The sequence below is a fragment of the Rasamsonia emersonii genome, assembly GCF_000968595.1.
Source record: "Rasamsonia emersonii CBS 393.64 chromosome Unknown ctg1118621759670, whole genome shotgun sequence".
In the NCBI taxonomy this organism is placed as follows: Eukaryota; Fungi; Ascomycota; class Eurotiomycetes; order Eurotiales; family Trichocomaceae; genus Rasamsonia; species Rasamsonia emersonii.
Window position 1 is genome coordinate 58978 of NW_013563344.1, and position 16228 is coordinate 75205.

General features: G+C 51.3%; 5 protein-coding genes across 5 annotated transcripts; 1 reads left to right on the forward strand and 4 right to left on the reverse strand.

Annotated features, from left to right (window-relative positions):
* Window positions 1-150: 150 nt before the first annotated feature.
* T310_0225 (uncharacterized protein) lies at window positions 151-1834 on the reverse strand (the record flags this gene model as incomplete). The annotated part of the gene is made up of 6 exons (XM_013476905.1): window positions 151-1098; window positions 1173-1232; window positions 1292-1361; window positions 1414-1453; window positions 1526-1602; window positions 1734-1834. The coding sequence occupies 6 exons, from the start codon at window positions 1832-1834 to the stop codon at window positions 151-153; spliced, it is 1296 nt and encodes a 431-aa protein (XP_013332359.1).
* A 989-nt stretch (window positions 1835-2823) lies between these two features.
* On the reverse strand, window positions 2824-3870 carry T310_0226 (OTU-like cysteine protease; the record flags this gene model as incomplete). Its single annotated transcript, XM_013476906.1, has 1 exon — window positions 2824-3870. The coding sequence occupies one exon, from the start codon at window positions 3868-3870 to the stop codon at window positions 2824-2826; it is 1047 nt and encodes a 348-aa protein (XP_013332360.1).
* A 1017-nt stretch (window positions 3871-4887) lies between these two features.
* T310_0227 (RSC complex subunit (RSC1)) lies at window positions 4888-7900 on the forward strand (the record flags this gene model as incomplete). Its single annotated transcript, XM_013476907.1, has 5 exons — window positions 4888-5117; window positions 5181-5343; window positions 5434-5502; window positions 5547-6824; window positions 6884-7900. The coding sequence occupies 5 exons, from the start codon at window positions 4888-4890 to the stop codon at window positions 7898-7900; spliced, it is 2757 nt and encodes a 918-aa protein (XP_013332361.1).
* Window positions 7901-8947: 1047 nt separating this feature from the next.
* Window positions 8948-13044, reverse strand: T310_0228 (Spindle poison sensitivity protein Scp3; the record flags this gene model as incomplete). Its single annotated transcript, XM_013476908.1, has 9 exons — window positions 8948-10393; window positions 10453-10574; window positions 10665-10976; window positions 11310-11315; window positions 11816-11873; window positions 12045-12466; window positions 12667-12813; window positions 12867-12876; window positions 13042-13044. 9 exons carry the CDS (start codon window positions 13042-13044, stop codon window positions 8948-8950), a joined length of 2526 nt encoding a protein of 841 aa, XP_013332362.1.
* A 586-nt stretch (window positions 13045-13630) lies between these two features.
* On the reverse strand, window positions 13631-16226 carry T310_0229 (Chitin synthase activator (Chs3); the record flags this gene model as incomplete). The annotated part of the gene is made up of 5 exons (XM_013476909.1): window positions 13631-13642; window positions 13705-15048; window positions 15105-15224; window positions 15283-16045; window positions 16117-16226. The coding sequence occupies 5 exons, from the start codon at window positions 16224-16226 to the stop codon at window positions 13631-13633; spliced, it is 2349 nt and encodes a 782-aa protein (XP_013332363.1).
* Between the last annotated feature and the right edge of the window lie 2 nt (window positions 16227-16228).

The following is a 16228-nucleotide window of genomic DNA, read 5'->3' on the forward strand; positions in this document are numbered from 1 at the left end:
TGTAAGGAGGGTGTTTTTTTCCCCCATAGTTATTAGGTCCCAAAGTAGTAATTCTTCACATTGTTTGAAATTATGGTTAGGACACCCCCAAGCCCAACGCCTAACACCCAAACCTCAGCCCATATGTACTGTGCGATGAATTCCATGAATCTATGCACCAGTAACCTTACTCTCCTCCAAGTAGAAGTCGCCTTCATACAGACCCCGGAGAGCTTTCTTTCCTTCCTCGTTTAAATCAGGCTTTCCCACAGGAGTCAGGGCTCCGGTGAAAAAGCGTGGCTTCCATTCTTCATTCTTCGCTTTCCTGGCGGCCGCCTTTTCTCGCTGGTGCTCTTCGATCTCCTGTTTCAGTTTCGTTGCCTGATTGTACTGTTTCTTCAGAATTGCCGCCGTCACTTTTGACCAGAATTTGCGAGATTCGTTTGGCAGCTGGAGCTCTTCCGGTGGAACAATCTTGTTCGCGGGAAACAGAGGTGTGACATCAACTAGAAGTTGAGGTTCTGATGAACCGGGCAACGTGTAATATATCTGCTCACGCCAACATCCATGGATGCGGGCAAGCACGTCGCTCTGCGATACATCCTTGATCCTAGTCTTGTCATCGTTTGCGGGGTCGTATCGGAATATGACTCCCTCCACCCGGTTCTGGGGTCGGCCAACCCATCCTTCTTCAATGTACTGGAGTATGACTTTGATGCATGTTTTCGGGCAGGTCACATAACAATTCCCCGCTACTGTGATAGAAATTGAGCCCCTCAACAGGCCGCCAAGGTGAGCCCAGGGGTGAGTGAGTTGATATTCTTCGTTATCTCGCTTTTCGAGGGTCACAAAAATACCATGGTTATGCTCGCCGGGGCCAATGCGGATGCTTGTGCCAGTGAACTTGGCACTAATCTGGTCAAATCCTCGAGCCGAGACTCCTCGTTGCGGACAATCAATGTAGAATGCCGAGACTGGAGGATGATGAGACGTCTGCTCAGTCAGATAACAGACCTTCACTGGGCCATCGCTGCTGTCGACCACCGTTGCACCCTCATTTGTTGTACTGTTTCCGGACGGGATTATGGGTGGTTTAGTACGCTCAACTTCCCAGTAAGACTGCAAGAACAAACGACAATATCAGCCACGGCCTGCAGCGACTGCAGACGCATCACACTCATGGGGCCACAAACCCTAAAAAATTCACCGAGCGTCGAGTTGTACGGTTTGCATGGCTTTCCCTTGATATATTTCTACCAGGCTCATTATCAGCAGGGAATTTTCAGAGGAGAGACTACGGCTAAGAACATACCAGGTCTTTGGTGAACCAAAACCTTAAAACTTCCAGCATCCGACCTAACTCATTATCCGACGTGCCAATGCTGGGAAACAATGTTAGACGGACATCCTCAATCGAAGCGCAGATGTTCTAACCTGGCAAAAGTTTCTGGTCTATCCAGATAGTTCCAGTATTCTAATCCTCGCATTAGCTATGAGGTATGACAAGCCAAGCGTGGGTAGTGGAATGTCATAAACAAGAGCATACCTAGGTTAGGAGTGGGTTCTAAAAGGTGTGACGGTAGAGAAAAGCGAACGGATGCAATGTCTGCAACACCGATAAACCTACAACGAGTGGAACAGTCTCCGTCAGCAAACATAATTTCATTTAACCGAAGAATGCGCTCTCCACCACACGTGGAACACAAGCGGGGTGCGAATGAAGAGAAGAAGGTTGAGGGCAAATCGATGCGTACTTTCGAAGAATTGAAACGAAAGTTTTCAGCTTCGATGAATCATCAACAGCTTTTTCGGCAGCATCTGAGCCGGAGATGGAAGATATGGAGTTGTTGCTCATTGTGATCGAACCCAGTTCGATAGCGTTTCAACAAGGAAGATCCTTCAATGAAAAGGAAAGCCTTGCAGCTTCGACCCAACGAGCGAAGAGCCGCCTATATGAGCGAGATAGCCAGTCGGAGCTAGATACCTGATGAACAATGGCGGTTAGAACGAAGCTCTGGAGTGAGTCACTATAGGATCAGGTGGCAGGAGGTCATTGTCAGACGTACGAGCCGAATTCCTCAATTTTGAAGCTCGTGAAGAATGGAACTTGGGGAAAGGAGCCTTTTCCCCGTGATGAAGGGGTCCTATGTGCTCGAAGCGACCGTTCAACTTAGCGGTGACGGTTTCGCCTCCCACCGTACCTTAAGGCGGGCCCGTGTACGTCACAGATCCAGACGGTCCGCCTCTGGGCATCGATGCTTGGTCAATAGGGAATTGACAGGGTCCAGGGACCAGCAATGAGCCTCGTTCATCCCCTACACGGGAGGAAAGACGCTGGACTCGAGCCATGGGCATCGCTCTTGGTTTGATGATGATCGGTTGTCCCAGCTCTGGATGCGCAAGTGGCGGCGGTTCTTCCGCCGATAAGCGGCTAACAAGAGTTAAGATCCAATCAGCTCCCCACGAGGCCTGACGTCTGCCGGAGAGATAACGACGTCTGATGGCCTGCCGTCTGCTCACTAAACATTCTGAATGCTATTGGGCTCGCCCTCAGATGGCTCTTCCAACGCCGCACGGCCTGTCCGTTGGTCTCGACCGCTGGGCGAAGATCATTATTACCGGAGGCATTGCGGTAGACAACTCCACAGGATTCTTAACAAGCTTGTGGGAATGTGCTACTGGTTCATGCCGCTCCTGCATTGGGACGGCGGTGATATATAATCAATATATATACCTTACATACCCCGAGAAGTCCTGGGGTAGACGAGTAAATCCAATCGACAAGACAGACGGTAAATCTGTATTGACTTCTACCGGTCGCTTTCCACCTCGTTTCCAACTTGCTCAGCCAGCCTCGCCAAAGTCATAGTGGCCCGTTTGAGCCGCATGCTGCGTGGCTCCTTTTTCCCCGACGAACATGCCACCGCAAGTGTTGCATCTAATCCGAAAACTGGCTGTGTCAGTGTAGTAATGCCTCGCCTGGAGGATCCTGCACAGCTCGAGGGCCTTTTCCAGAATCACTGGATCCGCGGCATCGAAAATCTTGGTGTCGAACTCGGGTGGTGCATAGGCATGAGTGAACGGCGGGTCCGACGGAGAGAGTGCAATCGTATCGTAATGGATTCCGGAGTAGACCACAATACACCGGGTCGGTCGCCCCTCGTTAAAGCGGTCTACCCGAAGAGTCTGCACATCGATCGAGCAGATCTCGATGTCAAAGTGTTTGCTGAGTATGCTGAGCTCAATCGCACCTCCCCAGGCGTCCTCGCTTTGGATCCATCGGCAGTAATCATCTGGCTTCTTTTCTAGAACCACTTCAGAGTAAACGTCCTGCTGCTCTTGAATGGTCTGAGCCACTACTGAGCGGAGCTCGGTCATGGTATCCATTCCGCCAATGACCGCACTGCCAACCGCACGGAAGAGGCATGAATTGTCGTCCGGCATGATACGGAGGACGACGGTTCCGGAATGCTCAGGAGACGGTACTTCGGGAGGATCGCTCTCGACGTCTGCTGCAGAGGTCTTTCGACTGAGGGACAACGGCTTTGAGGGCGCTGGGAAGCTCTGATGAGCCGGGCGGCCTAACTGTTCGCCCGACGGTTGCCTGATCGACTGCGCTCCGGCATGATTATCGCCTGCTGGCTCGTTTGTTCTTTCTCTTTTGCTGACAATGAGCTGTTCGCCATTCAGATTGACACCTAACTCGGCGATCTTCTGGGTCGGTTGATATTGGTCCAGTGGAAGCGGCTGGAGAGTCGGATATCCGTATTTCACATCGAACGCAGCGAGTCCTGTCTGCTCACTGATGAGAGTTCGAAGTTCGCCTACCGTAGCTCCTTCATCCAGGGTGATAGTAGACTGTCCGGCGGGGCCGCGGACTCTCACCCTCATTTTCCTGGACACCAACAGTGCTCCAATGTCTGCGGAGAGGCACAATATTTCCAAAATAAATTCAAGACTTCCGACTGCGGATACTGGTCGTCGGGTGTCTGAATGGAACCTCGGAGGTGTATCTGTGGCGGCGGAATGAAAGAGCTGCTCAAACGCCGATCGATGCGGGGGGCGCAACTGAGCTCACGGGACCCCTAGTCGAGTAGAACGCCAATTAAAGTGGCCACATGGGGCAACATGGAGACTTGAGATTAGGTAGTTAGAAGTCCATCATCAAACTATTAGACTCGCTGAGCTTTTACAAAGGTTACAAAGGACACTAGGGCTACAAGTACGTGGTGAGTGAGCATTCATCGGCTTGCCAGACTGTCAATGGTTCACGAAGCGAGAGACCTGTGTGCTGGCGGAGTACTGCGTGCACCTCCGGGGAATGCAGTAAGGGGATCATGCAAAGTAGTTACAACTATGCTTGCTCACCATACCCAGGAACAATTGTAATACTCTCCAAAATCTATTCTGTGATCGATATATGGGCATCCAGATAGATTAAAGCCGATGAACTCAATATTTCTTGGATATACCCCTGAGAAAACAAACAATATGGATCGATACAAGGCTTGGCGGCTGATGCTTAATATTCCGTCTGTCTCGGTCACGTGAGAATTCCCTAGGGTGGCGAGACCGCGCTCGCTGGCTGCCTTGCAGTGTCGAATTGTCAGGTTCTGATGGTTGGGAATTTCTTAACTCTGATCAGGAGCAAAGATTCTTCCTTCACTGTGCATTCCATGCCACATGGGTCCATCTGTGGCTCATGCGGGTTGACTGAATCGACTTTGAGTGCTTAGTAAGGTGGCTGTCACTGGGGCTTCATGCGCCACAGCACGCTAGTAATGCCCGTCGCGTTCCAGTAGTAGCGCAACAGCACAGTTCAACAGGATCGCCGCAGTCGCATCTCGACTCTCGCAAGGTGTCTTGGGAATACGCCTGGCCAGTGCCAAGGTTTCGGTTTCCGGGAACATGGCGAAGCAACCAGTCGAGCCAGAGGCTGCAGAAGCCCAATCCCAGCAGCCCGAAGCAGAAGAACCTGTTCAATCTATTGAGGATGACGGCAATGCGGACCAGAAAGACGACGCGCCAAGCGCCGGCGAGCCATCCCAGCCTCAGGATGCGACCAGCGAGGTTACTGAAGACCAATGGAGGGCGATGATGGATGTGGTTATGGCAATCTACGAGTACCGCGAAGAAGAGTACGTGCTAAGATTCCTCTCACAAAACAAGGGTTTGTGCCTTCTAACAGAACTCTGTCGCAGTGGCCATGACCCTTCGAGACTTTTCCAACGCAGTGTCAACAAGCGTAATGTTCCCGACTACTACGAGATAATCAAAGAGCCCATGGCTCTCAGCATCTTGAAGCAGAAAATCAATAAGCGCGAGTATAAGAACTTCGCGGAATTTGTACGAGATTGTGCACTGGTAAGGGATATTGCCAACCCGCCCTCCTTCGAATCAAGTAATGGAAATGAAAGTTGGACTGTTTTCTCACTTTCTGTGCTTAATCTCTAGATTCCGCATAATGCGCAGACGTACAATCGCCCTGAATCCCAGGCGTACAGAGATGCGCTCGTCATCAAGGTGAGGAGAATTTTGGGTTTATTCGCCGGGGGAAAACCTAACAGTCATCGCTTCCGCAGGATGTGTTCATCTCTGAGTTTAAGAAACTCGTCGACGAAGGTATCATCACACCGGAGGTTGCAGAGTTGCCAGACCTAGGTGAAATTCCGGAAGCGGATCCGCTCCCTCTCGAGGACGAGGAAGAAGAGGACGACGAGGAGGATGAAGATGACGAAGATGCCGACGACTCCGACGATGGTGGCCGTCGCAGGCGAAGGCGCGGTGCTCGATCGTCCGCGGCCAAGAAAGATGAATCTCAGAATGATCCAGAGCTTCGGAAAAAGAGAGGGAGGCCGCCGCGAGTCGACACGCCAATGGAAGCGAGAATCAAAGCTATTCTGAAGGGGATTCGTAAACCAAAGGACCCCAGCGGTCAACTCAAGATTCGCCATTTCGAGAGATTGCCTGATAAGGCTATCTATCCGGACTACTACATGGAGATCAAAGAGCCGATGGCGATCGACCTTATCAAGAGGAAATCAAAGCGAAAGAAGTATAATTCGGTGGATCACTTCATGCGGGATCTGGATCTGATGTTCAATAATGCGAAAGCATACAACAAGCCTGACAGTCAACTGTACAAGGATGCCGTGGACCTGCAAGCAGAGGCACACAGGTTAGCGGAACAGGAAAAGAAGAAACCGGACAGCGAATATCTGATGGAAGATGGACGCGTGCCTCTGCCAGAAGGCATCTTATACAAGGGTGAGATCTGGAAGGTGGGTGACTGGGTTCATATCCAGAATCCCAACGATGTGACCAAGCCAATTGTGGCACAAATCTACCGCACATGGCAAGATTCCGAAGGCGACAAGTGGGTAAATGCCTGTTGGTATTATCGTCCTGAACAGACAGTGCATCATTTTGAGAAGCGCTTCTATCCCAACGAGGTGGTCAAGACAGGCCAGTATCGCGATCACCGGATTGAGGAGGTGGTTGACCGTTGCTTTGTCATGTTCTTCACGCGCTACAGCCGTGGGCGGCCAAAAGGGTTCCCTCCAGACAAAGAAGTGTATGTTTGCGAAGCTCGGTACAACGAAGAAAAGCACAAATTGAACAAGATCAAGACCTGGGCAAGCTGTCTCCCAGATGAAGTCCGTGAAAAGGACTACGAAATGGATCTGTTCGATGTACCCCGGAAGATCAAGAAGGTGCCTAGTCCTATCAAGCACCTACTCAAAGAAGATGCAAAGGAAACGGATGAGTTGCCCAAGCCCACGTGGGGAGCGGAAAAAGCACCTCCCCTTGTGGGAGCCGTGCATTGTCGCCCTCGAGATGAAAATGTATGCTGCCTGCATTTCTTTGTTGAACTGCATATGAAAGCTAACGTCCACGCCATTAGGAATCACCCCCGCCATCGCCAACTCCATCACCTCCTCCCCAGCCGTTGCCTCAGCCTACGGCCTCGTCATCAACTCCTCAGCAGCCTTCAATGACTCGACCGCCAACGCGTCAGAGTGGAGATGGCGACCCAGCCTTGGGAACTACTGGGGCTGCACCACCAGCATCCTCGCCAGCAGCGGCAGCAACATCGGTTCCTCCAGTGCCTAATGCGCCGGCTTCTGTGCCCCCTCAGCCATATCAACCTCAAGCCACGCCTACACCTCCTGTCTATCAACCTCCGTTGCAAGCCCGCGCTGGCAACTATGCACCACAGGCAGCCCACCCAGGGGCCTATCAAGCTGCGCCTCTCCCTCCGCACCAATATGCTACACCCCAGCATCCCTCTTATCCATCATACGCAGCCAATCGTCTTCATGCTCCCCCGCCACCCGTTTACAATCCTAATGCACCAAGGCCCATCGAAGTGTTCCACCTGAGTGATACTGCCAACGCAGCAATTCCAGAAAATATCCGTGAACAGTTTCACTGCGACGAGCAAGGCCGTGTTCTCTTCTTCTCTACTCCACCACTGGACCTTGTTCCACCTGGCGAAAAGCGACTCGGTCACTCCCTGAAATATCTCGCGGCGAAGGCGGCGAAAGAAGAGCGACGAAGGGCCATTGAGCAGGAGAAGCGAAAGGCTGCCGAAGATGAGGCGGATGTTGAGCCACCGTCGAAACGTCAGCGGGCAGATGAGCAGAGCGCTCTGGCTGCCAAAGTCGAAAACTTAACGGAGAAGGCGCTCAATCTTCTCGTCGATCAGATGGCGACTGGTACGGACGAGTTTTATAAAGCAGTCTATGGGGACAGGGCGGAGGAGGCCAAGATGGCTGATCGAAAGGAGCGTGAACGGAGAGTGTTAGCCGACAAGCTCTCTGAAAAGGTGACAGCTCAAATCACGGGGTTGTCAAAGAAGGTATCGTCGAACAGTCTCGATCTGAAACGCAGCGGTGTGTACCTGGAGGATTTGAACTGAGGGTTTCGTATTTCTTTTCTTTTTCTTTTTCTTCTTCTTCTTTTTTTTGTTTCTCCTTATTCTGTATGAGTGATATAACTATGGGTTTCTGATTCGGATGGTTAAAGGTGTTACAAGGCTCGTGTCAAGTGGGAGGCACACAGGGACATTCTTGGGAGCATAGAGCCTGCGGCGTTAACTAAGCAATTAGTATGGTAGGTAGTTATCTGCTCCAGCTTTTTGACGGCGGAATATGTATTTATTTATTTATTTTTTTCTTCTTTCTTCTTTTTGAATCGATTAAAATATCTTAAAAAAAAGGTCTTCTCATATATTTGTGAATACTTTGAACTTTCCGTTTGTTTTCTTTTTAAAGACTTCATATGTACTACTTAGTGCAAGATGTAGTGGACTGTAAGATGAACCAGCTGTGCAGAGCGAAGAATAGATGCCCAACCCTCCTCCTTCCTGGATTTGATATTAAAAAAAAAATCTCACAGGATATAATAATTCTTGAATCTTGAAAAGGGGGAGGCTGCTGGGTAAACAAACAAGGATTTCTTTCTTTTCTTTCTTTCCTTCCCAAAAGTGCTAGGTCCATGAAATAGAAACAACAAATTTTTTTGACAAAACTCTACAAACGCCCTTACCACCCCCTTTTTTTTGTATTTTTTTTTGCCCGTGCTGGTGCTCTCTCCTTGATTTTTCTTTTTTTTCCCCTTTCCTTTGCTTTGCTTTTCCTAGAAATTAACATGCCAATAAACTGAATGATGGAAGGGGAGGAAAAGAGAAGACAATTATTTGAACATAGCCATAGCCAGCCAAGCGTGTGTAGATAGATACTGTAGACAGCACGCGGCAGGTAAACCAACGCAATTCGCTGAGAGAGAGAGAGAGACAGAAAAGATCATTCTATGTAGGTAGGTGTTTGTGCATGCAAAGGAAGAAGAGACTGTGAAACTATTAACTGCAGGGAAAAAATTTGTACACAGACACACACACACACACACACAAAACATGTAGATTACTTCCAAATGCGTCGGGTTTTTGTAAGCCGAGAACTATCAATCATGATTGAAACTCCAAGTCTTGCGATGACGACGATGGCTCTTCCTTGTTGTTAGATGTTGAAGATTTGTCCGAGGAGTTCCAGCCGACACTCGACCGCTTGTTGCTCTCCTCTTCCTCCATGGAAAAGACCAGGTCACCCTGTTCTTCATCGATCTTGCTCGTGGTCACAGGAGACGAGACAGTGCGATCAAGACGGCTGCTGCTTGTTGGGGCCGCAGACGTCGATGACTGCCGCGCAGAATTCGGGTGGAGAGACAAGCTGCTGAGCTGCTGCGATATCATCGACATGGATGATTGACGGGCAGGGCTCGAAACAAATGGGGAGACATCACCAGAGACCGGGCGGCTGCCAATAGGACGAGGGTTAGGGCTCGAGGAAAGTTGTAAGGACGACTCGCGGAGCGGTGATCCAATGTGATTGAAGGACGACGACGATGCTCCGTGGGCTTCCTCCTCCTTCTTCTGCCGCTGCTTGGCGAACAACGCACCAAATCGTGAGGGACTTGAAGCCAATGGTGACCCCACTTTCAGCGAACCCGTTCCTATACCCAGGCTGCCAAATTCTCTGTTGCTGGAGCTCAATTCCTGTTCTGTGCGAGAGAGTCTCCTCATCTTTTCTTGCGGGGTGAGTACGTCATCATGCAGGTTGACCGGAAGGAAGTCTTCCTCCATGGGGAAGTTGCCGTCGTCCCAATCATCCAACACTGTTGGGCGGGGTACACTGGCAGACAGGAATTTAGACCGCGAGGCCATTCGCTGAGAATGCAAAAACCGTGGACCCAATGAATCCTCCGCAGCGGGAGAGGAGCCGAAATTCGACGATGGCTTTCGTAGATCAGATCCGAAGGCAGCATCACGAAGGCTCTTCAGGGTATCGGAAGGAGTTCTCTGAGATGGTGGTGACGAGAGTGACGAAAGCTCTAGACCAAACTTTGACGGCATCGAAGCTGCCACCGGCCCATACCGTGCCGCATGCGAGATACCCTGACTATCAAAGGACGCTGGGAGTGGAGCATCAAGAGCGGTCAAGTGGCGTTTGGGAGATGTTGGTTGCCGAACGTCGTCCACAGGTGACCCGTACTTTGATCCTGCGTCCGATACAAAACCAGTATCAATCATTGGTATGCCCTCTGGCGGAGGTGGTTGCTGCTGCTGCTGCTGCTGTTGTTGCTGCTGCTGAGCTTGCAATGCGGCGAAATCGTCCTGACCGGGAAAAGGATATGTATGTCGCACATCATGTCCATTCATTCGCTGCTGGGATAACACCGAATTCGTCAGAGCAGAGTCTTGATTGTGGTATGCCTGCGGGTTCACTCGGCCACCCAGGTTGAGGTGTCCACCGCTTCCTCCTCCCATTCCCAGACCGAAATTGGGCCTGTTCACGCGCCGGCCATCCGGCAGGATATGCGCCAATGCACATTTGGCCCCAAATTTGCAGTTTCCCTAGTTTCCCACCTGTCAGTTTCGACAAGCAATCGCTTCCCAGGCGGAAACGCCGGTACCTTTGTGAAATATTTACACGGAGCATTGTCCACTGAAGCGTCGGTAGAGTGAAGGAACGGACAGGCGGGGCCGGCCTGGCAGGCTCCTTGTCGGAAGAATTTGCAGGGCACATGCTTGGTATCTAGAGGCTCGATAGGTCAAGAAATTAGTTTTCACGAAACACAGTAGCAAGCATCCCAGCAAGAAGACAGAATGCAGGACGACAACGCACTTTTGGGGCTGGGATTCGGAGGGCTGCGGGCAACCATTTCGAACGGTGCCGCCCCTGATATGTTGCGGGCATGGCCGTTCGGAGGATGGCCGGGCACAGGACCACGGGTTCTCATCTCGCTGGACAGACGGTTCGGATGGGAGCGAAGACCATTTGCGAGAGGCACGGGCGGGTTCCGCTGCTGGGCTGGGAGTTGAGGTTGGTGCTGATGCGCGTGCTGCATCGCCGGAGATGGGCGTGCTGCGACGACAGGAATTGGAGGGGTATTGCAAGAGGGCGGGGGCTCCGAGTCGTGCAAAAGCGGTAAAGGTACTTCGGGGTTATTCAGCGGTAGCGGCGGAAGCAACCCTCACAGGTAGACAGCCTGCTACAGATACCAGCAGCGGACGATGAAAACGAAATGAAGACGATGCGGTAGAGGCGTCAGAAGTCACGGTTGGGGCGACGGAGGTCGAGCAGGTTGTTATCGGCAGCTGCTTGACCCGCTGGCAGCTGGAGAAGGACGATGATCCACTGGCTCTCTGACGTGCTCGCGAGTGGGATCAAACAGACTGGGGGGAATTAGCACCTAGTCTAGCTTTAGACTGGAAACAGCAATAGCAATAGGTCTGCCTAGTCTCGCATGAGGGCGAACTCGCTACCTACAGCTACCTACCCAGGAGTTTACCTATCTCCCTGGGTACCTAACCTAGGTATCCGGGTGAAACCGCTACAAGCTAATTAGAGATAACCACCGAGTTGGACAGCAAGAATGCTGCCAGCAAGGCGTGACAGAAACCTTCTATGCCAGATTCTAGAAGTCATTGCATGCAGAAATCCACTTGTGATAATTATCAATATTATTAGAGAGCACCCGGCTGTAGCGGAGCATGCGAAGGCACGTTCGATGATGCGACTCGTTTACTGGAGATAGGCAATAATTAGTAATATGCTCGAACCAAGGCACTTGCTGGGATGGAGCTCCCTGTCGTGTTGCTACTGGTCTCGTCACAAGCTCCTGTGGCTGTTGCTCTATGGCGCCGGACGCGTTCAGGAAAAATAGACGACATATTCCGCATACTTATACTACCATACTGTGGGGTTGCCATGGATCACTGGATCTGTTCATCTGATCCATCCCGTCTGACCAACCTTAAACAGGCATCACATACTGAGATTGTTATCACAGCAACCCGCGTCACCTGCAACTGACAGGCTCCTAAGGCTTAGCTGGAGGCAATAACTGAATACCGCCGGTGGCTAGGTAGTCGTCGCCGGCTCTTCCCGTAGTTCATCTTCAAAATGATCCCTCTAGCCCTAATGCCTCCTAGATAGATATTTCTTGGTCAGACCACGTCGCGAAATGGCGGGGATCGAAAAGCGCGGCTCTTGGCTACGTACCTTTAGGTCTTCTTCCGTGGTGTCCTCCGGCAGGACTTCTGTGCACTTCGCCCACAGCTCAGAGAAGATCCGTCGGCGGGTCTGAACGTGACCCTGCCATGTCTTCCACTCCTTCTCCACTCGAGTCATCTCTTCTGCGCTAATGCACACTGTCTCCTCTCCTTGGAGCTTCAACAGCCGGTTGAGAGCAGAAGCCTTTTCTTCCTCGAGTTTCGAAACACTATCACGAAGCTCAGGCATGGGGACTATTGCACAGACAGCAGCCAATTTTTCTCGAAGCTCTTTTTCACGGATTTTCAAGGTTGAAAGGCCATTTTGCACCTGTTGGATCTCCTCGTCGATGGCGGCGATGGTCTCTGGTGTGTCAACCTCGGAGAGATCCTGAAGAGCATGGTAGACAAGTTGTTTGCCTGAGTACCAAACTATATCATTAGGCTTCTTTGCAACGTGCAATTGATGCGGTGAACAGGGAGTACTGGTGGCAACAACCCGCGGCTCTCCCTTCAATCTCTTTACGCTCATGCATCTCTTTCAGGGTCTTCACTGCCGACGCTATACCGCAGTGTCAGTAAATGATGTGCAAGGCATGATCTGGAAACGTCTGAATCCAGTTCTGGCCGACCTTTCGTAACCTTGTTGTGAAGATTTGTAGAGATGTCGATTGCCTGTTGAAAAGCATTAAAAAAGCTGACTCGATGACTCGAGGGTGGGCCGAGCTGGGGGTTATAACGAACCGAATAAGGACGACTAGATCGAGAAATGGAGGTTACTGAAATGTATCAAAGAGTTTTTTTTTCCCCCTGAAGAGACAAACGGACGTACTTCTGCTTCCCTGACCATTTAAAGCAGTTCGTTAGAATAAGCTAAAATCGCTTCCTGGAGACTGCGTGAAGTGTGAAAAGATAGACGTACTTAAGTATTCCAATATCATCGTAGCACCTTCATCGGGAAATGGGCATGAGCAAGGATACAATCGAGTGATTGGCGGGATGCTCACCATCTTTAGGAGAGCTCTTCTCAACTTTCCCTTTCCTAGGTGCCATGATGCGCGCTTGCTTGGACTGAAGGGTAAGAAGTTTGATTGTGTTATAAGGAAGGAATGATTAAGAGTAGATATGATGATGAAAAGGGAGAAGGACAATAGTTCAAGCAGTCAATCACTTGGTGGAAGATACATTCGACAACGATGATGTCTATACTCAAGACGGCCCCTCCAGGCCAGAAAAAACGCATCCATATACAGTACACAAGAACATCAAAATCACGTGGTACAGTCTCTGGGGCTGACATCGCTCCAGAACCAGAACCAGAAGAGGAATCGAGACCTCTAATCGAAATAGAGGCCCAAATTCTAGAATTCACGAGTTACAGGATAATGGTTCTTTTATAGTGAGACTGCATGTCTCGTAGGACTCCAACCCCGTCCTTATTATTTCGACATAGATATTTTCGCTAAAGTATAAAAAAAAATAAACAAATCTCAGCCATATTATTTTTTTTTCTTGTTTTTGGTTTTAAGTATGAACTCCAAGTCGCTGTGCATAAAATTGATAGCGGTTGAATGATGAGAAATATGCTTCTGGGTATCACATGAGGATCTAATCAAGTCAGTAGCAGCTCAATAATGAAAGGGCCGGCGATAGAACTGGCTGAAACTTACGCATTCACTTTCCTGCTTGACTGCGGGAACTCCCATTTCCTCAAAGGTCTTAGGCCCTTTTCCAGGGAGACCGCCGGGGCTCGGTTTCGCGGGAGCATTGGTTGGCTTCGATGGCTGGTTGTTCGATGGACCGGTCGGTTTGGGGGTAGAAGCCGGGGATGGCCTCGATGAAGGAGGCATAGAATCGTTCCGTGGGGGGTGATGTCCAGAAGACGACGGCCGCCCTGGGCCAGGCGGCGCCGACGTCCTTCCTGCCTGTGCGGGAGGAGTGGCACGATTCGCGTTCTGGGGTGGCACTGGTGCTCTGCCCATGCCTGGATTATCTGGCCGTTGAGGTCGCCTTTGCCTATCTTGTTCGAGAGGTGCAGAGTAGCCGACATCCAATTTGGGGACACCCTGGGGACCGTTTGCATCACCTACACCCGGTGACATCTTGGGAGACTGCATCCCAGCGCTCGGGTGACGGTTGCCCATGGGCGGTGGACCGCTCGAAGGGGCACGATTCGATGGAGGAGCACCAGCGCCGTAGCTTGGAGAGGCAGGATGGATGTTAGGATTGATGCCAAATGCAGAACTAGGGCGGGCCTCGGGCGACCACTGATTCGGTGGGCCACCAGGGCCAGGGCGACCAGAACCAGGCCCATCTGGATATGGCGCCGCCGACGCAGAACGATGAGCCCCTGGGCCATCGTCGGAGATGCGCATTCGCGAAGGATCAGGCATCTCCAAGGTTTCCTGAGGCGGTGCCATGGACTGGTTTTGTTCGTAGGATTGACGGTTCCGTCCATGAGAACCGTACTGCGATTTGATGCGGGCAATCGCAACGTGTTCATGATCCTTCCTAGAAAGCGTCTTCGATCGTGATATGCTGTCGATTCGGGAAGCTGCATCCTTATTCCCATTTGCGGCGGCTTTGGCATACCACTTTCTAGCCTCGTTGAGGTCAACGGGGACGTGGATGCCAACCTCATAGAAATATCCCAACGCAAACTCCGCAGTCGGGAGACCACTTTGAGCCGCCCGTTGAGCGTACGTGAAGGCGATCTCATCGTTCTTTTCGAAGAGTCCCTCGTGCCCGCAGAGAAACCATTTACTGATGGCCATTTCCGCCTCCGGCTCTCCCTGGCGCGCTGCTAGAACATTATAGTGTAAGGATAGGGCCGGGTTGAAGTCGCAGCCTAGCTGGCAGAGTTCATAGGCGGCACCCATTTTGACTTGGGCCTTTGCGAACCCATGGTAGGCAGCCTTTTCGATATTGACACGAGCGGCGTTTATATCTATCGGTAAGTACTGGTCGGGAATATTGACTTGGGGCAATTCTCTGGCGAGAAGCATGCCATATACCTGAAGCGCTTTAGTCTTGAGGGCAGAACCTTCCAACGAACTGCTTTATCACTTACATAGGCACCTTGTGGAGCATTCTCATCGCAAGATTGCGCGGCCAAGCGGATGTATTCCAATCCTTTCTGATAATCTTGACGCTGTCCATGCTGGCCAAGAAGAATCATCATACCAAGGCGCTGCGGTCGCCAAAGTCAGCCACAAGCAAAGGAAGCGCTCCAGAAAGAACCGACTTACGTAGTACGATGCCGAATCCTTCATCGCCACACCTTTCTCATAATGTCTAATAGCCTTGGCGGGCTCGTTTGAACTTTCAAACTGCATACCCATTCGGTACTCTGCTCGAGCGTACCCTTTTTCGGCAGCTCTAGCATAACAACGGAAGGCTTCTTTCTTGTCTACCCGGAAACCAAACTTTCCGAATTCAAGCCACATGCCCTTGATGAACTCTGCGCGGGGATGATGCTGATCTGCCAGAAAGTTCACGATGTTCATCGCATCCGTCCTCAACTGACGTTCAACCTGGGGTGTTTGGGGTCGAGGAGGCTGGACCAGCGACATACGAAGCTCATTCTGCATCGCAACCTCGACATAGGAAAGCGCATCCTGGGCCCAGGCCAATTGCACTTCCGGGTCGTTGGAAGACAAGACTGACATCCTCGCTCTTTCTAGATTTGCTTCTTTCTGTTCATCGGTAGGGGGTACATTGGGAGGCGGGTTGCGCAGCACAGGGAACGGAGAAAAGTTCGGCTGGTCAATCGTCCCGTAGGAATCGGAATGACCATACGAATCCCCGCCGTAGCCAGACTGACCATTGTTGCTCGCATGAGGGCCATCTTGATTGTATCCTTGTGATGCGAAAGATGAAGTCCGTTCGGGAAAGTGGGGGCGATCGTATGAAGCAGAGGGAGGCTGAGAGTGAGGAGATCGCGGGGAACGGGCCTGGCGCTCAAGATTGGCTATGTTGTCCTGCATGTTCTCAGGGACTTCAGGCATCACTCTGCCCCTCGGTCAGCGAAAAAAGAAATCCCAGAAGCTTTGCAAGGGAGAAGAGGGACATTGCAGGCAGACCTTTGAGGAGAAGGGGAGATAACCTCAGGCATGTGGTAATCGTCTGAGCCACCAGGATAGAATGTGGCACCTACTCGAGGCTGACCACGGCCCTGGGGTGGCCTACTCATGA